The 23,574-nt window shown below is 42.1% G+C and overlaps 1 protein-coding gene across 1 annotated transcript in view; it reads left to right on the forward strand.

Annotated features, from left to right (window-relative positions):
* SPTLC2 (serine palmitoyltransferase long chain base subunit 2) overlaps positions 1 to 23,574 on the forward strand; it is a 105,548-nt gene that overhangs the window by 58,457 nt on the left and 23,517 nt on the right. The window contains exons 7-9 of the mRNA XM_033187270.1: positions 49 to 154; positions 1,944 to 2,163; positions 5,265 to 5,391. Of these exons, the coding sequence (XP_033043161.1) occupies positions 49 to 154; positions 1,944 to 2,163; positions 5,265 to 5,391 (453 nt within the window). The remainder of the gene's footprint in view (positions 1 to 48; positions 155 to 1,943; positions 2,164 to 5,264; positions 5,392 to 23,574) is intronic.

The raw sequence follows: 23,574 nt of genomic DNA on the forward strand, positions 1-23,574 counted from the left end.
GGAAAGAGGAAGATGTGGTATGACTCTGTTCTTTTTTGTGTGTTGTAGATATGCAAAGCCTAGAGAAGCTATTGAAAGATGCCATTGTTTATGGTCAGCCTCGGACACGAAGGCCCTGGAAGAAAATTCTCATCCTTGTGGAAGGAATATATAGGTAATCCTACTTTATTATTCTTACCTTTTGTGACTTGGCCCCATGAAGTCATAGAATTTTTTAACTGAAGGCAACATTAGTCTGTCCCCCTCTGGAACTAAGGAGACGACGGTGTTTATAAATCGCTAAAATACCTGGAAACAGAGTCAGCATTAGAACAGAAGTCTTTTTGTCTGGTTCTTCATTATTCTTTCCATTATACTACATGGTCACCAAATTCCCTTTCTATTTGGGTCTTTTATTTTTCTAGTTTGTAGAGGGAACTTACACGTAAGGGCAAGAGTTGGAATATATATTTTAATATGTCAAAACAAATTATACATCATTTAATTTTAATAAATATTTTGTTTTAGGCTGAGTGCAGTGGCTCACACCTATAATCCCAACACTTTGGGAGGCCAAAGTGGGAGGTCGCTTGAGGCTAGGAGTTTGAGACCAGCTTGGGCAACATAGTGAGAGCCTGTCTCTATAAAAAATAAATAAAAATTAAAAAATTTTGGTTAACATTTACAGCTTTTGCACGTATTTTTACTACCTAATTTTTTTTGTTCTTTTGTGTCATTCTCATTACCTGTGCAATGTGATGCAAAGTCTCATGTTGCCTGTAATTACAAGCTTTAGAAGAATCTGTTGTCATCTTAATTCTTTTTGTTGTGAATTAAGATCGCTTGTGTTTGGTGCTTGTCTTTTGTTTTTTGGTGGTTTTGGTGGGCTTTTTTTTTTTTTTTTTTTTCAGGCGGAGTCTGGCTCTGTCGCCCAGGCTGGAGTGCAGTAGCCAGATCTCAGCTCACTGCAAGCTCCGCCTCCCGAGTTTATGCCATTCTCGTGCCTCAGCCTCCCGAGTAGCTGAGACTACAGGTGCCCGCCACCACGCCTGGCTAGTTTTTTGTATTTTTTAGTAGAGACAGGGTTTCACCATGTTAGCCAGGATGGTCTCGATCTCCTGACCTAGTGATCCGCCCGTCTCGGCCTCCCAAAGTGGGCTTTTTTTTAAGATGGAATCTCGCTCTGTCGCCCAGGTTGGAGTGCAGTGGCATGATCTCGGCTCACTGCAACCTCCGCCTCCTGGTTCTCCTGCCTCAGCCTCCCGAGTAGCTGGGATTACAGGTGTGCACCACCATGCCCAGCTGATTTTTGTATTTTTAGTAGAGACAGGGTTTCGCTGTGTTGGCCAGGCTGGTCTCGAACTCCTGACCTCAAGTGATCTGCCTACCTCAGCCCCCACAAAGTGCTGGGATTACAGGTGTGAACCACCGTGCCCAGCCAGTGCTCATTTTTAAAGTCCAGTTTTCTTTCCCGTAGTCTTTTGCCTTACCATGACTTCCTCTGACTTTGTCAGTTTAAACCACAGATACAGTCATCAGACCATTTAAAACCCAATAAACTCAGCCGGGCATGTTGGCTTATGCCTGTAACCCCCAGAACTTTGGGAGGCCAAGGCGGTGTATCACTTGAGGCTAGGAGTTCGAGACTAGCCTGGGAAACATGGTGAAACCCTATCTCTACTAAAAATACAAACATTAGCTGGGCGTGGTGGTGGCAGGCACCTGTAGTCCCAGCTACTTGGGAGGCTGAGGCACAAGAATCGCTCGAACCCAGGAGTCAGGGATTGTAGTAAGCCGAGATTACGCCACTGCACTCCAGCCTGGACAACAGAGCAAAACTCTGCCTCAAGAAAAAAAAAAAAAAAGCAGTAAACTCAATAATAACGAAGTGCCAAACTCCTAATTTTGATTTAAAAAGTCTCAGTGTACATGCGTATATATATATTTTTTTCATGTTTTGCCAGCATGGAGGGATCTATTGTTCGTCTTCCTGAAGTGATTGCCCTCAAGAAGAAGTACAAGGCATACTTGTATCTGGATGAGGCTCACAGCATTGGCGCCTTGGGCCCCACAGGCCGGGGTGTGGTGGATTACTTTGGCCTGGATCCTGAGGATGTGGATGTTATGATGGGAACATTCACAAAGAGTTTTGGTGCTTCTGGAGGATATATTGGAGGCAAGAAGGTAAACGAGCCATGAGAATGAGCGATTAGAGATAAAATCACTGGCAACTAGATTTGGTACCTCAAGCCTAGCAGATGGGGCCCTGAACTGGGATGTCCCCAAATTTGCCTATGGTTTAGGCTGTAATACCAGTGAGTGACTCTGATGTCTCCTCACTGAACTAAAGGCTGGTTCTGTTCATTGTTTGTTGTTTTCTTATTTGAGCTTCTTTCTAAGCTACATGCTGATCTGAGATATAGAATACCCTCTTGTGTGAAAGAACACACAGTGGTGCTCCCTACCCGCCCCAGCCTTCTGTTGGGTTTGCATTGTGCTCACAGTTTCAAAAACAGTGGGGTTGTCATGGGAGAGCATGGGAATAGCAGGTCACCTTGCTCTTGGACACAAACGTATCATGAGTGAACATGGAGACAGGAAGGAAAAAAAGTTGTGCCAGCTGTGGGGTACTACAAAGCATTATATTTTCAATTTTTAAACGACGTAATTGCCTTTTCTGGGTCTTTGTAGTCAGAAAAAAATCATATGGTGAATTTTGATGTAGGTAAGAATCTGTGGTGTGGTGGAAGTGGTCAACCATAAGGACAGAGGCCTGGGTCTGAATGTTTCTCTGCTTACTTTGTTAGACCTCAGGGAAAACATTTAACCTCCCAGTTTCCTTGTCAGTAAAATAGAGGTAAATATGCCTAGCTTGTAAGATTGTAGTAAGGGTTTAAAAAGTAATATATGTCCATGCTACAACGTGGGTGCACCTTAAAAATAAGTGAAGAAAGTTAGCCACAAAAAGTCACATATTGCATGTTTTAAAATATGTGATATCTAGAATAAGCGTAGAAACAGAAACAGAAAGTTGCCGGAGGTGGAGGGGATGGGGAAATGGAAAGTGAATGCTAATGGGTATGAGGTTTCCTTTCAGGGTTATGGAAATGTTCTAAAATTAGTAGTAAAAGTGACACAACTCTGGATATACTAAAACCCACTGAATTGTACTTTAAAACGGTGAATTCTGTGGTGTGTGGCTTATATCTCAATGAAGCTGTTATTTTTGAACACTGCAGTGTTAGGGAAAAAAATAACGTATGTATGTCAGGTGTTTGTATATGGCACAGAGGAAGTGCTCATAAATGTTCTTAATTTTGCTTCAAAACTCAATATTGGGAGTCTTAAAGAATGTTTATGCTGGGCACAGTGGCTCACACCTGTAATCCCAGCACTTTGAGAGGCTGAAGTGGGAGGATTACTTGAGCCCAGGAGTTCAAGACCAGCCTGGGCAACATAGTGGGACTTCATCTCTACAAAAAAGTAAAAAAATTAGCTGGGTGTGGTGGCACATGCCTGTAGTCCCAAGTACGGGGTAGGCTGAGATGAAAGGATTGCTTGAGCCTGGGAGATCAAGGGTGCAGTGAGCCGTGAGTATTTATACCACTGCATTCCAGCCTGGGCAACAGAAAAAGACCCTATTTCAGAAAAAAAGGTCATTCGTTTAATAATTGATTGTCTTTTAGAGAGAACTCATTTTCAGTGACTTTTAATCAGCTTTGATAGATTTTTTTTTCTTTTTTTTGAGACCAAGCCTCACTCCATTGCCAGGCCGGAGTTCAGTGGCACAATCTTGACTCACTGCAACCTCCGCCTCCCAGGATCAAGCAAGTCTCCTGCCTCAGCCTCCCAAGTAGCTGGGACTACAGGCGCATGCCACCACGCCCAGCTAATTTTTTGTATTTTTAGTGGAGACAGGGTTTCACCGCCGTGTTGGCCAGGGTGGTCTCGATCTCTTGACCTCGTGATCCGCCCGCCTCGGCCTTCCAAAGTGCTGGGATTACAGGCGTGAGCCACTGTGCCTGGCCAGGTTTGATAGATTTTTTATCTCAAATTTTCCTTTTTGTTAATGAGACCAGGCTCACTTTGGAGAGTTTGTTGTTTTTTAGTAAGCTTTGTGACTGTGAACCAAAGGATAGAAAACTAATACTCTGGGAGATCATTTAAGTACAATATATTTGTGCTTTTGGTTTTTTTAGTACAATTTTTAATGTTTTTGAGATAAATAAAACTGTTTTATATCCAAATTTGTGTCTCCCTAATTTGTTCTGGTACATAAGCTTCTTGTACGTACATTTTAAAGATTTGGTGAAATTAAAAGATATCAGAGAATAGGGTTATACAATTAATTTTTTTTTTAATCCTTGTAAATGACAGAGTTTTACTTTATTCAGTGAGATGTCATTGGCATTTTGATGAAAGACCTTATAAATTTCTATTTTATTTCACATTTGTATCATTTTATACATTTCTGCATATCTGGAGGAAGTTCTAATGCTCTTAAAGTTGATGTTAGAGAACTGTTATTTAGGGTTGGAAGGATGGGCTTTACAGGCACAGAGAGAGCTGCAGATGACATTTTCAGTGATACTTGGAATTAACTCATTATATGTAAAAAGCAATCCAAACACCAATCAGCAATCCAAACAAAGGCTGTTTAACTCAGCCTTGTTCATTTATTTTTAACTTTTTTTTTTTTTTAAGATGGAGCCTCACTCTGTCCCCCAGGCTGGAGTACAATGGCGCCATCTCAGCTCACTGCAACCTCTGCCTCCTGGGTTCAAGTAATTTTCCTGCCTCAACCTCCTGAGTAGCTGGGATTATAGGTGCCTGCCTCCACGCACAGCTGATTTTTGTATTTTTAGTAGAGATGGGGTTTCACCATGTTGTTCAGGCCAGTCTTGAACTCCTGACCTCAGGAGATCCCCCCACCTTGGCCTCCCAAAGTGCTGGGATTACAGGCATGAGCCACCATGCCCGGCCATATTTCTAAACTTTAAATGATACATTCTCCAAATTTAGAGGGATTGTTTTAAAACTAGTTTTTTTCCTATGTTGTTGCATGTTTAAAAAACAAAACCAAACCTAAGAACTTTGCCATGTTTCTGACCCAGTTGTTGCCAGCAGAATGCTTCGACCATGTTGGTTGACCTTGCATCTCAGATTAGTGTCCCTGTTCCAGTGCCATTGAAATGAGGAGTCCTCTAGAACTTAGAAGGAAGGCACTGACATTGCCAGTGAATGCAAGAATTGTCTCTATTTATCTGCCTCTGTGAACTTCCCAGGAGCTGATAGACTACCTGCGCACACATTCTCATAGTGCAGTGTATGCCACGTCATTGTCACCTCCTGTAGTGGAGCAGATCATCACCTCCATGAAGTGCATCATGGGGCAGGATGGCACCAGCCTTGGTAAGTCTTTCTTTTCTTGAAACATTGCATAACTCCACCTAGCAGCCAAACGTGCTGTTTTTCTTGAGCTTTTTTCCTAAAATAAATAGTCAGGTTTACTGATAGGCAGAGCTGGCTGGTGTGTGGTTTCTGTGGACACTTTTTTTTTTTTTGAGACCGAGTCTCGCTCTGTTGCCCGGGCTGCAGTGCAGTGGCGCGATCTTGGCTCACTGCAAGCTCCGCCTCCCGGGTTCACGCTGTTCTTCTGCCTCAGCCTCCCGAGTAGCTGGGACTACAGGCGCCCGCCACCTCGCCCGGCTAATGTTTTGTATTTTTAGTAGAGATGGGGTTTCACCGTGTTAGCCAAGATGGTCTCGATCTCCTGACTTCATGATCCACCCACCTCGGCCTCTCAAAGTGCTGGGATTACAGGCATGAGCCACCACGCCCAGCCTCCATGGACACTTTTTTAGTGTGTTTGATACATATGCCATGAGAACGACCCTGGCTCACTTCCTGTGGAATTTTCTTGTTTATAGATGGGAGGCTTTACTCTTACTATCCTACATACCCTCTTAACTCAGAGGTAATATGCCTTTGGGGTTTTTCTTGAATTGCATAATTTTATGTGATGGTGTAATTCACTGTTAGTGATGTTTCATTAACAGCATGGTTTACAGCTGCTGTTTTCATAAATTAGTTTTCCTGATTTAATGCCTTTATAAAGAGTTTCTAATTTCATATACGGGAGATAATAAATGACATCCTGAATCTGTTTATTTTGTCTTTGATGGGATTTGTAGTCCCAACTAGATGCCTTGATTTAAACATACTACTGTGAACAATAAAGTGCAGTGTTCACTTTCTGACATTTGACTTTTATTCTGCAACACCAGAGGGCAGTATTGACTGCAGAACAGTGATTCTAAAAGGGGAGCAACTGGGCGTCTGTTTTTACTTTAAAAAATATTTTCATTGCATGTATAAGACAATAATTTCACTTGTTGCTTTTTTAATGCTTATAAAGTCAGTTTGACATTTGTAAAAGGTTTCACATTATCAGCCATGAGCTCTCCACTCTACAGTTATGTAATACTTTATTGTAAGATTGATTTGGCTTGCATCGAATAAAGTGGCACGTCTGATTTTGATTGGTCTAAGACTGTTTTCTTTGTTTTTTTTTTTTTTTTTGGTTTTTGTTTTTGAGACAGAGTCTTGCTGTCTCTCCTGGGCTGGAGTATAGTGGTGCGATCTCAGCTCACGGCAACCTCCACTTCCCAGGTTCACATGATTCTCGTGTTTTAGCCTCCCGAGCAGCTGGGACACAGGAGTCTGCCACCACACCTGGCCTTTTTTTTTTTTTTATTTTTTATAGAGATGGGGTTTCACCATGTTGCCCAGGCTGGTCTTGAACTCCTGGGCTCAAGCAATCTGCCTGCCTTGGCCTTCCAAAGTGTTGGGATTATAGGTGTGAGCCACCATGCCCAGCTGACTGTTTTCTTTTTTTTTTTTGAGACGGAGTTTTGCTCTTGTTGCTCAGGCTGGAGTGCAATGGTGTGATCTCAGCTCATCACAATCTCTGCCTCCCAGGTTCAAACAATTCTCCTGCCTCAGCCTTCCTGAGTAGCTGGGATTACAGGCATGTGCCACCATGCCCGGCTAATTTTGTATGTTTAGTAGAGACCGAGTTTCTCCATGTTGGTCAGGCTGGTCTCAAACTGCCGACCTCAGGTGACCCACCTGCCTCAACTTCCCAAAGTGCTGGGATTACAGGTGTGAGCCACCACCCCCAGTCAACTGTTTTCTTAAATCAGAATTTTACCTTAACATTTTTTCTGATTTGTGCTAGATCCTTGTTATCGCTAATGAGAGATTTTTGGAAATAGTGAAATGTGATCATTTTCAGTTTTACGAATTAATTCCTTGAAGAAGTCGTTTTATTAATGTTGCAAACACATTATGGAGACTGTGAGTAGCTCCCTGTTAATAACAGCTATAACTATATCTGTTCTCCTTCTGATGTGGTGTTAGTGGAAACAGTGTGTGTGAATCTGAGAGACAGACATATATACACACATATGTATACATATAGCTATCATTTCTCTAGGTACTTCACATAGGCACACTTAACTGATTCAGCACACAGGTTTAGATGACTAAGAAATGGCTAAGAGCTATCAAAGTTAACATTGGATAATTTATTTACCCTGTTCTAGAACATGGATCTGTGTGACACATTACCCCCAGATAAATGATTTACCTGTACTAAATGATAAAATCTGGGCTGTGCTGGTAGTGAGAAAATGAAACATGGTGATTATATATAGACTTTGGATCAGCACCCGTTTTCTAGTTTTTGCCTCTAGCCACCCCCCAAGCTTAGTGGTGTGACACAACAGCCATCTGATTATGCTCACAGGTGCCACAGGTCAGGAATTCGGTCAGGGCACAGCAGGGATGACCTGTCTTTGCTCCGTTGTCTGGGGCTGGCCTGGAAGACTCAAGTGTCTGGAAAGACTGAGATGGCTGGTGGTTGGGATCACCTGGAGGCTTCTCCACTTGTCACCTGGGCTGGAGTGACTTGGAGCCAGATTCAGCTGAGGCTGTTGACCAGAGCACCTTCATGCATGTATCTTTTCCACGTGGCTTAGGTTCCTCATAACATCGTGACTGGGTACCCAGAAAGAACGCTTCAGAGAGTGAGCATTCCAAAGAACCTGGCGGAAACTGCATGACCTTTTCTGACCTGTTGTTAGCAAGCAGGTCACTAAAGCCATCCCAGATTGAAGGGGTGGGGAACTAGATTCCACCTCCCCAGTGGAGGCATGTCAAAGAATTTGTAGCCTTTGTTGTTGTTGTTTTTTTGAGATGGAGTCTCATAAAAGGGGGAAGTACCATGCTCTTTTAAACAACCAGATCTTGGGAGAACTCTGAGCGAGAACTCACTCATTACCCAAGAATGCCAGCAAGGCCTGCCAGCAAGGCCTTCATGAGGGATCTTCCCCATGATCCACACACACACACCTCCCACCAGGCCCCACCTCTGTCGCTGGGGATCACATTCTATCCTGAGATGTGGAGAGGACAAACATCCAGACCATATCAGTGAATGTATTACTTTTATCATGAAAACTTTGTTATTGTTGGATTCCAGAGTACATTAAGCACCTGGTATTGAAAGTAAGGCTTAAACACATGCACAGACAGTATGTGGTTGCTTATTGTTAAATGTTTTCATCTTTTTATGTGAAGAAATGTTGCTCTTTGGTGAGAGTACAGAGCCTTCGGAAAAGCTGCAGCATGCAAGGGAAGGTGAGATCCAGTTTCCACGTGACTTTATGAGGGGAGACTCCTTTCCCCTTCCTCCCAACTTTTTCCACATTTCCCCTCCAGTTTCTATCCTTTTCCCAAGGAAGAACAGGACATATGACTAGGTTGACCGATATTGCAAGGCAACTTCACTAGGATTCCAGGTGAGATAATAATGAATGGGAATTGTGCTGCCAGGTTGCCTGTACCTGGAGTGGGAATACTGAGTTAGCACAGGCCAGGGAGTAGAAAAAATGAGGCCTAGGAAATTCTGGTAAATTCCAGTAGACATTTGAAATTCTGACTTTTACTTTACACATCACTAATCCATGTCCACTAACGGAAATTTAGCTGTAATATCTACATACAAATCAAGGCACAATGTTTGACCAAATCAGCTAAAATTTTGCTTTTCCGTTTTCCAGAGCTGTGCTTTGATGTATTTTATTTCTGTCCAAAGGTGTAGTTAATAATAACATGCATAGCACCCAGCTTGGTGTGTGACATCTAGGATCCTTTCAGTAAATTTATTGAATGACTGAATGAATGCACGCATGATTGGAAATACCAGAAAATCGGTGGGTTCTTCAAGCACTTTATTGTAACATTGCTTGAATAGTTGAATGTTAAGCCAGAATGACCAAATTATGGAACCAAATTAACTAGATAGGTACATTTTAATAGATAAATTTTTAAATAATGTCAGAACACTTTATAGAGTTTTATACTTCTTTGTTTTGAAAGGAACTGGGCCCATGCAGGCAGCTACTGATATAGGAGAAAAAAGACTACCCTGAGCAGATTGAGGTTTAATTAAAACTAGGTTTGGCTCATTTGAATTAATTCCAGTAATAGACTTGTTAATGAAGTGTTAAATGATCACCTTGAGAGTACCAGGGAACTGTCAAAAACTAAGAGAACTGAGATCCTTAAAAAAGACATTCCAGGACAGTACGGTGGCACATGCCTGGAGTCCCAGCTACTCAGGAGGCTGAGGCGGGAGGATCGCTTGAGCCCAACAGTCGTGGGCTATAGCACGCTCTGCCAGAGACATGTCTGCACCAAGTTCAGCCATCAGTATGATGACCTCCCAAAAGGAGGGTACCACCAGGTTGCCTAAGGAGGGGTGAATTGGCCCAGATTGGAAATGGAACAGGTTAAAACTTCCCCTGCTGATCAATAAGGGGATTACGCCTGTAAATAGCCACTGTACTCCAGCCTGGGCGACATAGTGAGACCATGTCTCTTTGGGGAAAAAAAAAAAAACTTTCCAGGATTCCCATGCAGAAGGGTTAAAAGTGTTGAAAAAACACAGCCTTTCCAGGAGGCATAGAGACTTTCCTGCCTGTCTTCGGGGCTGACAGCATTTAACTCTCCCATCGAGCACCATGCTTCCTGAGCCTAGGAAGTTTTGGGTATTGACTTTCTTCTTTGTCGTGCTTTAAAGTAATTTATTTCACTATTAGAAATTCATTGGAATGAAAATTAAGTTTTCTGGTAAGCACAGTTTTGTTCTTACCCACAGTACAGTTGAGCAGTTTATCTGATGCCGCAAATCAGACTCGATTCCTCCTGTTTTATGACTTTCTGCCTAGAATGCTGTTGTTTGGAAAAAAAAAAAAAACTTGTTTTAGCCTGACGCAATGGCTCACACCTATAATCCCAGCACTTTGGGAGGCCAAGGCGGGCGGATCACCTGAGGTCGAGAGTTCAAGACCAGCCTGACCAACATGGAGAAACCCCATCTCTACTAAAAATACAATAATTAGCCGGGCGTGGTGGCGCATGCCTGTAATCCCAGCTACTCAAGAGGCTGAGGCAGGAGAATCGCTTGAACCCAGGAGGTTGCGGTGAGCTGATGTGCCACTGCACTCCAGCCTGGGCAACAAGAGCCAAACTCCATCTCAAAAAAAAAAAAAATGTGTCACTATTTGTTAAACATTTATCAAGCAACTACTATACATAGTGGTAGATATGCTGTGTGGGAGATGCAGAGTTGAACAATAGTTGTTCTCTGCCTTTGAAAAAACAGTCCAGTAGTAGGGGTAAGATTCCTGGGAAGAACTAGTCTCAGAGCCACAGATAAATTCTTCCTTTGTTCAGCTTGTCTTTTCTCAGTTTCCTCCTCCATTCCCTTCTACAGCCTCCTCCTTCACTCACTCCCACTCCCCTAAAACCTTCAACTTCCTTAAAACCAGCTAATTTTTTGAAGCAAACTCATATTTTAGGTTTCTTATATAATAAGTTTTTGTATAAATGAAATTTTTCTGTGGATGCTGTTACTCTAGTAAATTATCAGCAATCAAAGAAAAAGAAAAGATTTTCCTTTTGTGAAGTAACTTCTTCATTACTGAGCACAAAAGCCCTTTTAACCAATGGCTTAAGCCTTCTGAAATCAGCAAGCAATATGACCACTTTACAGGCGGAGAAGTTTGGGCTCACGTATGGAACAAGTTTCCTCAATATCTTGTCTCCAACTAGAATGTAGCTTTTCTAACTCCATCTGCTTCTTCTGAGGTTGCATGATGATAGTTAGCATTTTATTAAAACAGACTATTTTATAATCTGTTTCTAATTTTTGCTAATTTTCCAAATCTGCTGATTTTCCAAAGTTTAATTGTGAGTAATCAGCCCAAAACATGAAAGCCCTTTTGGGCAGTTTGCCTCTGGGTTTTCTCTCCATGGATCAGAAATCGATTCTGAATACTCAAGAGCTTTTGCAACATGGTGTGTCTGTTTTTTCCTCCACTGCTGTCTCTTTCTTCCAGATCCAAATGCTATTAAAAGTTTCTTGCAACAAGAGCATTCTCTCCTTTTGTGTCTTGTTTCAGAATTAGTTTGAAGCTAGCTATTAGGATGCCCAGCATTTATTGTTTGTTGAAGAATAATTCTAACTTTCTAAACCTTCACATGATCGGAATTGCTTTTCTCCCCCCAGAATTATGTCTGAGGGCTTTATTTTTCATCAAATAGACTTGATCCTAGCTGTTCCCCAACTTTATAGCAGGTACTTAATATGTATAAACAAGTGACCTAATAGATGGAATCTGCTCTCAGTAAGAACCTGATACCCCACCGGGCGCGATGGCTAATGCTATAATCCCAGCACCTTGGGAAGCTGAGGCGGGTGGATCACCTGAGGTCAGGAATTTGAGACCAGCCTGACCAACATGGCGAAACCCCGTCTCTACTAAAAATACAAAAAAATTTATCCAGGCATGGTGGTGCATGCCTGTAATCCTAGCTACTTGGGAGGCTGATGCAGGAGACTGGCTTGAACCTGGGAGGTGGAGATTGCAGTGAGCCAAGATCACGCCATTGCACTGCAGCCTGGGAGAAAAGAGTGAAACTCGATCTCAAAAGAAAAGAAAAGAGCCTGATACCCTTCTAAGAGCTTGCCAGATTTGAAAGCTTTCCAAAAAGGAATTGATTTTTTTTAACTGTCACCTATGGTTTTTCTAATTATCTAAATATTTTATTTGTATCTATCTCCCTGCCATCTACTTTGGCAGTAGAGTGAGGTGTTAAAGAAAAAATTATTCCTGGCACTTGTGAAACATGATAAGGCAACTTCCTTCAAGGGGGCCATGATAATAAGCATAGGGACCACTGCAATGGGATCTTCCAGTGGTGGAGAGAGGGTGGGCTGCAGTCTGGCTCCAATAAGGACAGGTGAGAATTTACAGCCAGGGAACAGGGTGTGAGTGAGTGGATAGAAAAATACTCAGACGAAACATCAGGGTAAGGGGGATGGTTGCCTTCAGCATTCTTGTTGAAGGTAGGTCAGGGTGATAAGATACCAGGGGTAGTCATATAGGGGATTTTCTCTAATCTAACTTGGAAGGATTATTGCTCAAACTAGATTCTACAAGAATGGAGAAGAAGGCCCAAGGTCTCCTTCTGATAAGGAGCCGTGACCAGAAAGGACTCCAAGAGGAGCCTGACTCAAGTTTGGTCAAAGGAGAGAGTCTTTGTCAGAGGTTCAGAAGGGCCTCATTAACATGAACTCTTTGAAGCCCTGGTTTTCAAACTTTGTCCATGGACCACCTGCATCAGAGGTACTTTTAGTACAGTGGTTCGTACCTTGCTTACACATAGGAAAGCTTAAAAAAATAATGCCAGCGCGGTAGCTCAAGCCTGTAATCCCAGCACTTTGGGAGGCCAAGACGGGCGGATCACGAGGTCAGGAGATCGAGACCATCCTGGCTAACCCGGTGAAACCCCGTCTGTACTAAAAAACACACACAAAAAACTAGCCGGGCGAGGTGGCGGGCGCCTGTAATCCCAGCTACTCGGAAGGCTGCGGCAGGAGAATGGCGTGAACCCGGGGAGGCGGAGCTTGCGGTGAGCTGAGATCGGCCACTGCACCCCAGCCTGGGCGACAGAGCGAGACTCCGTCTAAAAAAAAAAAAAAAAATAGTGCCAATGTTAGAGACCTTCTGCAAACCCACTGAATATCTCAAGGTGAGGCCTCCCTGCCATGGCATGGTATTATTTAAAAACACCTCGGATGCTTCTAATGTAAGGCCCCAGTTCAGAACCATTGCTGCTTGTTAAAAATGAAGATTCGGCCGGGCGCGGTGGCTCAAGCCTGTAATCCCAGCACTTTGGGAGGCCGAGACGGGCGGATCACGAGGTCAGGAGATCGAGACCATCCTGGCTAACACGGTGAAACCCTGTCTCTACTAAAAAAAATACAAAAAATTAGCCGGGCGAGATGGCGGGCGCCTGTAGTCCCAGCTACTCGGGAGGCTGAGGCGAGAGAATGGCGTAAACCCGGGGAGGCGGAGCTTGCAGTGAGCTGAGATCCGGCCACTGCACTCCAGTCTGGGCGACAGAGCGAGACTCCGTCTCAAAAAAAAAAAAAAATGAAGATTCTAGTTTGTTCCACCCACACTACTGAGTCTTGGTGGATGAGGCCCTAGAATATGCATTGAAAAGAAAACCTTAGGCTGGATGTGGTAATCCTAACGTTTTGGGATGTCATCCTAACATTTTGGGAGGCTGAAGCTGAAGGATCACTTGAGGTCAGGAGTTTGAGACCAGTCTGGGTGACATAGTGTGAGACTCTGTCTCTACAAAAAAATTCTAAAAATTAGCCAAGCATGGTGGTACATGTCTGGAATCATAGCTACTTGGGAGGCCAAGGTGGGGGGATTGCACAAGCCCAGCTATGATCACACCACTGCATTCCAGCTTGGATGAGAGAGGGAAACCCTATCTCTAGAAGAAAAAAAAAGAGGATTATCTTTTTGACAACTCTTTTTTTTCTTTTGTTTACCTCAGAGAGAACCAAAGCAACTCTACTGATTGATGGTAATTGAAAAAGGAAAATAAATTGGAAGTCAAGATATAAATGAGGGAAATGTTTGGCTTGTAGGACAGGCATTTGGTGGCAGAGCTAAGTTGCTGGTTGTTTCTGGAACTCTAAATGCCTGGGATGCTGACACTCCCTTCCAAACAACTGATGATTCTTGCTGATTGAATCAGTGGCATAGGTGGAGAAGTTAGAAACCAGTTAGGTGCAGGAAGAAAACAGAACTAAGGATTCAGAGATCTGTGGTCATGGTTCCTAAGGCTAGTTGGAATATAACTAACAAAATAATTACTTTGTTTTACTTTTTTTTTTTTTTAGCTACTTGTATTTTTATATCCTATTAATCCTCAAATTCTTTAGTACATACCCTACAAATGGCCCTGCCCACTATAAAGTTGTTAAAATGTTTAGTATTAATCGTTTTGTGAAACTCTGATTGTCTTACTGTCTTGCCTTCTACCTCTAAAACTGTTAATTTAAATCCAAGCCAAGCCTTTACCAGAGATTACGTTTATTTGCTAGCTGTCTTCATCTGTGAGTAGATACATTACTACAGTGTTCACATTCCTTATCTCTTTGTCTCAGAGTAGCCTGTGATATGTTCCGGCCCCAACAGAGAACAGTAGAATAGTCTATTAAGACTTTCTGAGGCCAAGATGGGCAGATCACTTGAGATCAAGAGTTGGAGACCAGCCTGGCCAACATAGTGAAACCCCGTCTCTACTGAAAATACAAAAATTAGCCGGGCGTGGTGGCGCACGCCTGTAATCCCAGCTACTCAGGCGGCTGAGGCAGGAAAATCACTTGAACCCGGGAGGTGGAGGTTGCAGTGAGCCGAGATCGTGCCACTGCACTCCAGCTCGGGCGACAGAGTGGGACTTGGTTTCAAAAACAAACAAACAAAAGACTTTCTGTCCTGCCTGTGGGTTGGCACCTGTTAAAACTGAGTTCCTTGATCTTTCACAGGCACTTGGTCTCTTTTCTGCCTTTTATGGAGGGCGCTCTGTTTCTGGCTGTGCATTAGCAGCCGTTCTTTTAAACTTCTGATTATATTGAACCAGCAGCTTTAAGCTTGGTCCCTGCTGCTTGTCGTACAGCCTGTGGCAGTCCTCAGGAAATCCTAGTTTTTGGCATTGAAATGAATTAAAGGATTAAGCCACAAGAGGGTGGGGGTGATAAACCGTGCTTTTGAGAGGAATTTACTGTGCAGTACTTGTTGTTAGCAAAAGCAGTTCTAGTTCTTATAGGGAGATAGGAAGCCAGGGGCTGCTTTAGAACAGTATCCCTAGGATATGAAGAGGCAGATCTGTCAGCTTTAATGTTCTTTAGCTTGATAGTGGCCCCGGCTGAGCACTTTGATATTTGTCGCCAGTCTATCAAAATAGGGGTTGTGTCTTGGAGTTGGTAACCCTAGTTCCCATTATTTTGCTTCAGTGTTAGAAAATTACTGAACTCTTGCTTCCTGGAAGTCCCTTATAAATCACCCTTTTGCAAGACTGTTCACTGGGTCACGAAAATGCCTTCGCTTGTAAAGAGCCCGTTGAAGGTCCATTTATTCTCCTTTTCTTAACAGAAAGATTTTCCAGTGCCATTTAATTAGGACTTACGGGAAACGTGTTGTTAAAATCAGTCTGTCCTGTCTTTTAGCTAATACTTCTTTTATTTTCATTTTGAGCTTTTAGATAAGATTCTTTATCTTTCTCTGAGATAATGTGAGAAAAAAAACCCAGAAGAAATAAATTCAAATACCAGTATACTCTGATTTTTAAAATATCTTCACTGACTTTTTTTTTCTTTACATGCTCTGCTCTCCCTCTTACCCTACTTCCTTCTTCACTTTTCACTTGGTACTTTAAGATATTCTTTGTGGGTTTTTTTTTTTTTTTTTGGACACAGAGTCTGTCTCACTCTGTTGCCCAGGCTGGAGTGCAGTGGCACAATCTTGGCTCACTGCAACTTCCGCCTCCCGGGTTCAAACCATTTTCATGCCTCAGCCTCCTGAGTAGCTGGGACTACAGGTGCCACCATGCCTGGCTACTTTTTGTATTTTTGGTAGAGATGGGGTTTCTCCATGTTGGCCGGTCTGGTGTCAAACTCCTGACTTCAGGTGATCCACCTGCCTTGGCCTCCCAAAGTGCTGGGATTACAGTCATGAGCCACTGCACCTGGCCTAGATATTCTTAGATATATTCATGATACATCCCATCTAGATACTTGCAACAAGTATATAATTTACTGACCTGGAAAGTGTAATGACAAGAGTTTAAAGTGTTATCTGCTGCCTTCTCCCCCCACTTTAGAGCTGTTCAAAGAAAGTGACAATTCATCATTTTAAAAGATGATCAAAGGAAAGACTGCTTCTTTTTTAAAAAAGAAAATTTGGCAGCCGGGTGCAGTGGCTCATGCCTGTAATCCCTGCACTTTGGGAGGCCAAGGCGGGTGGATCACCTGAGGTCAGGAGTTCAAGACCAGCCTCAACATGGAGAAACCCCATCTCTACTAAAAATACAAAATTAACCAGACGTGGTGGTGCATGCCTGTAATCCCAGCTACTCAGGAGGCTAAGGCAGGAGAATTGCTTGAACCTGGGAGGCGGAGGTTGCGATGAGCTGAGATCGCGCCCATTCACTCCATCCTGGGCAACAAGAGCAAAAACTCCATCTCAAAAAAAGAAAATTTGATTACTTAGTGTTAGAACACGTTTCTACATGGACCCCACCCCTTCTAAATGGGTGGATATCCAGATCATCCAGTCTGTGTACATAGAGTCCTTGCATTTCTAAGTTCAAAACAGTAATTTAAATGAAAGTAGGCCATCATAAGGCATTGTTAAGAAGAGGTTACTGTTGATAGATGAATGTGCTGCTTTTGGTAAGAATTAGTTTGTTACTTATATTTAAACTGTTTTGTAGGCTGGGACTGGTGGCTCACGCCTGTAATCCTAGCATTTTGGGAGGCCAACGCGGTTGGATCACTTGAGCCCAGGAGTTGAGACCAGCCTGGGCAACATGGTGAAACCCTGCCTCTACACAAAAATAAAATAAAATACAAAAATTAGCCGGGTGCGGTGGCTCATGCCTATAGTCCCAGCTACTTGAGGTGCTGAGACAGGAGGATCACTTGAGCCTGGCAGGTGGAGATTGCAGTGAGCTGAGGTCGCATCACTGCACTCCAGCCTGGGGGACAAAGTGAGTCCCTGACTCAAAAAATTAAAAAAAAAAATAAAATGTTTTGCAAACATACCTTCTCAGTACAGTTGCACTTTGCCTTATTCTTAGATTGTACATGCTACACATATTTTTGGTTCTACGAACAGATTATCTATGGCCCATTTGTAATTCTAAACTACTTCTGCAACTAAACTTGCGTTATCACTCATTTCCCCTCTCAGTGGAACTGGTTTATATGGACTTGTGCCAGAATTAAATGTTAGCAATGAGAGAACTCTACCTTTAAAATAATAAAATGTGCTGGGTGTGGTGGCTTACGCCTATAATCCCAGCACTTTGGGAGTCTAAAGTGGGCGGATCGCTTGATGTCAGGAGTTTGAGACCAGCCTGGACAACATAGCGAAACCGCATCTCTACTAAAAATACAAAAAGTAGCCAGGTGTGGCGGCGGCTGTCTGTAGTCCCAGCTACTCGGGAGGCTGAGGCATGAGAATCGCTTGAACCCGGGAGACAGAGGTTACAGTGAGCCAAGATCGCACCACTGCACTCCAGCCTGGGCAACAGAGCAAGACTCCATCTCAAAAAATTTTTTAAATTTAAAAATTAAAAATAAAATGTATTTCAAAATCAAATGGAGACCATTTCTTGATGATCTGGGCTGCTGTGCCTTCCTCTTCCCACATACGCACAGCTAATTTAGAATGTGGTGGTAAATTTGTTTTAGTAGCAGATAAGAACTCTGTCCATTAAATTTTTTTGTATATTTGAGACCTTTTAAGGTATATTATTCCTTTATTGCTATCTGATCTTCAAAACATATCCAGAGGGACCTTCTTATTACTTTCATTTGATTCTGGTTTGTTTTTTCATTTGTTTGTTTGTTTGTTTGTTTTGTTTTGTTTTTGAGACAGAGTTTCACTCTTGTTGCCCAGGCTAGAGTGCGATGACATGATCTCAACTCACTGCATCCCAGGTTCAAGCGATTCTCCTGCCTCAGCCTCCCGAGTAGCTGGGATTACAGGCATACATCACCATGCCTGGCTAATTTTGTATTTTTAGTAGAGACAGGGTTTCTACATGTTGGTCAGGCTGGTCTCGAACGCCCAACCTCAGGTGATCTGCCTGCCTCAGCCTCCCATAGTGCTGGGATTGTGGGCGTGAGCCACCTTGCCTGGCTTGATTCTGTTCTTTTATTAGTTCAAGCCACAATTAAGAAGTTTCTTCAGTCAGCAATCTTTGACTACTTACCATGTGCTAGCTACAAAAAAATGACACATAGCTTCAAAAGCCTCTTAAGGGGCTGGGGTCGTTCCTGTAATCCCAGCACTTTGGGAGGCTGAGGCTGGCAGATCACTTGAGGTTAGGAGTTTGAGACCAGCCTGGCCAACATGACAAAACCCCATCTCTACTAAAAATACAAAAATTAGCCAGGCATGGTGGCGGGTGCCTGTAATCCCAGCTACTTGAGAGGCTGTGGCCAGAGGATCACTTGAACCCAGGAGCCAGAGGTTGCAATGAGCCAAGATCACACCACTGTACTCCAGGCTGGGCAACACAGCGAGACCCCGTCTCAAAAAAAAAAAGCTTCTTAAGGTAAAATGTTCAATTTTTTGAATTCTCAGAATAAACAACAGTTTCTTAGTGCTAGATTCCAATTATTTCTTAATACCACTTAGATCCTTCTATGTTTTTTATTCAGTTTTTCTCTTTCCTTTTTGGTATCTGAGTGGGCCTTAGAGTTAGAAAAAAACTGCCTCCTATTGGCTTGCCTTTTCTCTTTTTCCTCAACGTCTTTAATATCTCCCTAGAAGATAAAAAGGATATATAACCATTTAGTTCTGTTTTCTCCCAATCTGATGATAGAAGAATAGGCCTTAAAATATATAGGGCTTGTTATAGGTAAAATAACAAAAATAGAAAATAAAAATAACAATATAAATGATTTTACATATATGTAAATATAAAATAATGAGTTTTTAAAGACCATGTGTTTAAACATTTCATTAAGTGTTTTAATGGAGTATCCCATTTTCTTAAAACAACCTTATCAAGTAGGTAGTTATCATCATCATCGTCATCATCCCCATTGCCATTCCCATTTTATAGATGAAGAAACCAAACTCAGAGGTTAAGTGACTTGTCCATAGCCATACAGTTACTAGATGCTCAAGCCAGGATACAAACCTGGATAGTCTGACTTCGGAAGTTTATATACCACAAGCTGGGCATGGTGGCTTATGCCTGCAATCCCAGCACTTTGGGAGGCTGAGGCGGATGGATCATGTGAGGTCAGGAGTTTGAGACCAGCCTGACTAACGTGGCAAAACCCCATCTCTACTAAAAATACAGAAATTAGCCAGATGTGGTGACACATGCCTGTAATCCCAGCTACTTGGGAGGCTGAGGCACAAGAATCGTTTGAACCCGGGAGGCGGAGGTTGCAGTGAGCCAAGATTAAGCCACTGCAGTCCAGCCTGGGCAACAGAGCAAGACTCTGTCTCAATAAATAAATAAATAAATAAATAAAAGTTTATATACCACCAAAGAACCAAATTAAAGCTAATAATAAGTGAAATTCAGGAAGATAGTAGAATTATTAGTTCTCTCTTTCTGAGAGCTGCATTACTGCTTTGATGTATGACATCCAGAATGACTGTCTTATTGTTTCAAGTTAAAAATGTCCTCCGTGCAAGCATATCTCTATGCCTATTCTAGATTATTAGATGTGAAAATAAAATTAGCTCAGGTAGAGATGGGGTCCCATCCCTGTTATGATGGGGTGTGCATGAGTGGTAGTTTTCAGAAAAGGAGGATGTCTGCTTGCCATCTTGAACCCTCAGATTTGCAAAGGTAATTTGCCTCACCTGGGTGATAGTTACTGGGTGACGTGATGGTAGAGATACTCTAAATTGGAGAATAAAGGAAAACCTCAAAAGCTTTGGAAAGTTCGTAGCATTGTAGAGGGTAAAATATATGAAGTTTGTTTTTAAACTGTAAATCAGAGCGTTAGAGAATGAAGTGATTATATGTTAGTAAAGTCAGCTGTGTCCTTGTGTTACGTGTTAATAAGCGTGTGCACAGGAAATAGAAAATGGAGAACTAGAAGCAACAAGGGAAGTAAGATAGTTCATTTCATTTTTCAAAGTTAAGGCTAAGCCGAAGGGAAGATACGAACAGCTTGATTTTAAGGGAAGAATACATAAACAAGTGAAATAACAGTGGCCATTTATTATCTGCTTACCATGTAGTTAGCACTGTTCTGCTTTTCATTAAATTCTCAGAGCAAATATTAAACGTTGAACATTATTTTCCCTCTTTTACAAAAGGAGGAAACTGAGAGGTTAAGGAAACAAAGAGGTTAAGTTGCTTACCCAAGGACACATAGTTACTAGTGGTGTAGACAGTTTGAACTCTTGGATCCGGTTCCAGAATGCTCTTTGTGTACTCGATATTTACTAAGGCATTAGATGATTGTTTGCCTTAAAGTAATTGAATATATAGGTCATTTTGCTTTGTAATTTAAATGAGTTTGAATACATAAAGTGTTTTCATTTTCCCAGCATATTTCAACTTGGCTTATCTGCTCAGTATTCTTGGGGGAGGTACTAGGGAAAAAAATATAATAGTATTTGTCCTCAGAGTTTGTAATTTGTTCTGGCAACACTAGACCACACATAAACGGCATAAGTACAGTAACAGAACTTATAAACAAGAGCAAGTTAATGAATTACAAAGTAGAGACATTTCTTAAAATGTGCCATAGAGAATCTTTCCATAACTTTTTTTTTTTTTTAACTTGTGCCCTTTATCTTTCACAGTGCCCTTTGGTTCCTTTAGGGTTTTTAAAGATAAGAAGTACATAGGCCAGGTGCAGTGGCTCATGTGTGTAATCTCAGCACTTTGGGAGGCTGAGGCGGGTGGATCACGAGGTCAGGAGTTCCTCAGTCTGGCCAACATTGTGAAACCCCATCTCTACTAAAATTACAAAAATTAGCTGGGTGTGGTGGCAGGCGCCTGTAGTCGCAGCTACTCAGGAGGCTAAGGCAGAAGAATCACTTGAACCGGGAGGCAGAGGTCACAGTGAGCTGAGATTGTGCCATTGCACTCCAGTCTGCGCTACAGAGTGAGACTTTGTCTCAAAAAAAAAAAAAAAAAGGAAATACATAGACATGGTAGAAAATAACAAAACAAAATTAAAATTTAAAAATTGCTTGTGCTTACTGATTTGCATGATTTTAATCTAAACTGCAGAAAATTGTCCACAGGAGTTTTTATTAGTAGTATTTTATCTTTACCACTGATCTAATGGTAGAAAAATAAATAGAGCTCTAAGAGAGGTTTTTTTTTTTTTCTTAAAGTTATCACTTGTCTTTTGTTTACATAGAAAAGTGTGGCTTTGCAATAAATTATATTACTCGCCCTGCCTCCCACAAAAGTTTTGCTTAAACCTGGCCTATAGGCTGGAAGGACTGGGGTGAAAAGGGGGATTGCTAATGGGTACTGGTTTCTTTTTGGGTAATGAAAATATTCTAACATTTATTGTCATGAGGGGTGCAGAACTTTATACTAAAAAACATTTAACTGTATGCTTTAAATGGGTGAATTTTATGGCATGTGATATATATCTCCATAAAGCTATTTAAAAAGAACACCTGGTGACATGAATCCATTCGTCAAAAATAAAGAGAAAAAAACCACCTGACTTACAGTGAGCAAACAGTGCCACCTATAATAAATAACTTTAAAACTTTTTTATTGTGGTAAACATATATAATAAAATTAACAATTTTTACGTACAATTCGGTGGCATTACATACATCCAGTGTTGGGCAACCATCATCACTATCCATTTATAGACCCTTTTCATCATCTCAGAAAATAATTTTTAATATTCTAGTTCAAGTTTGGAAGCAGTAGTCTTGACCTACTGCATTTCAAACTCTAGGCTCTAGAAATACTTGCTCCACCAAAATTGAGTTGTGTCTCCACAGTTTTTAGCCTTTCTGCTTGTTTCCCCTCAAACCAACTTTTTCTTTCGTGTTTTCTATCTCAGGTAATGGCATCACTATTCATGAAGTTGTCCAAACAAGAAATCCCTATCATCTTTTCTCTCCTTTATCCCCTGTATTTAGTCACCAGTGCCTATGGATCATGCCTCCCTAGTATCTTTGAACCTGTCTACTTCTCAATATCTCATTGTTATTTGCTTGACTTAGATTTCTGTCTACTTTCACCTGGTTTTAATAGCCAGCCAATCATAATAGCAGAGGAATCAGTCAAGCAAAAATGCTTTGGAAGAATTAAATAAGCAATGCTGAAAATCCGGAATTGTAGATATCCATGCAGAGAGTTCCAGTAAAATTTTATGAGTCCATGACCCCTTTCCTAAGCAGTCTGATCCATGTTGGTCTCATCCCTCATATGCAGGATTCATTCATTCATTAAATATTTATTTCATACCTTGTTTGTAACACTTCTGTCTGCCTTCTAAATGCATCCGCAGTCCACTTTCTATCACTTACTACCATGTTCATCCAAGCCACCATCTTTCCTCCTGTGGTGTCTCTGCTTCCCTCTTTGCATCTATTCTAAATATAGATAGCTCTCAGTGTGATCCTGATGGGAGATCATATCTATTTTCTGTTTAAGAACCCTCCCAGAGGCCTTCTTACCTATGGGCCCTTGTTGACCTCCTCTATCCCACTCTTCCCCTCACTCACTGTTTCATATTTCTTGCATATGCTGGGTGTGCTTTTTGCTTAGATATGCTTGAGTGTGCTTTTTGCTTCTGGGCCTTGGCACTTTATAGAAATAGCACTTGGGGCTGGGTGTGGTGGCTCATGGCTGTAATCCCAGCACTTTAGAAGGCTGAGGCGGGCAAATCACCTGAGATTGGGAATTCGAGACTAGCCTGACCAACATGGAGAAACCCTGTCTCTACTGAAAATACAAAATTAGCCGGGCGTGGTGGCACATGCCTGTAATCCCAGCTACTTGGGAGACTGAGTCAGGAGAATCGCTTGAACCCAGGAGGCAGAGGTTGCAGTGAGCCAAGATGGCGCCACTGCACTCCAGCCTGGGCAACAAGAGTGAAACTCCATCTCAAAAAAAAAGAAAGAAAGAAAGAAAGAAATAGCACTTGGCTGCATCAGGTCTTTCCTGAAACACTTCTTTAGTGAGTATTAATTTTGTTTGTTGTCCGTCTCCCACACTGGAATGTAAGCTGCATGAAGTCAGGAGTTTTGTCCGTTTCATTTGCTGCAGTGTGTCCAGGGCCTAGAGCAATATCTGGTGCATCGTGAGTTTTCAGCATATGTTTTTTTAATGACATCTGCTTCCCTAGCGCACAATATGTTCTCCCTTTCTGTGTAGTCTTCTGGTGAGATTTTTGCCTTTGGTGTGACCAAT

The sequence above is a fragment of the Trachypithecus francoisi genome, unplaced genomic scaffold, assembly GCF_009764315.1.
Source record: "Trachypithecus francoisi isolate TF-2019V2 unplaced genomic scaffold, Tfra_2.0 Lachesis_group3, whole genome shotgun sequence".
Classification (NCBI taxonomy): Eukaryota; Metazoa; Chordata; class Mammalia; order Primates; family Cercopithecidae; genus Trachypithecus; species Trachypithecus francoisi.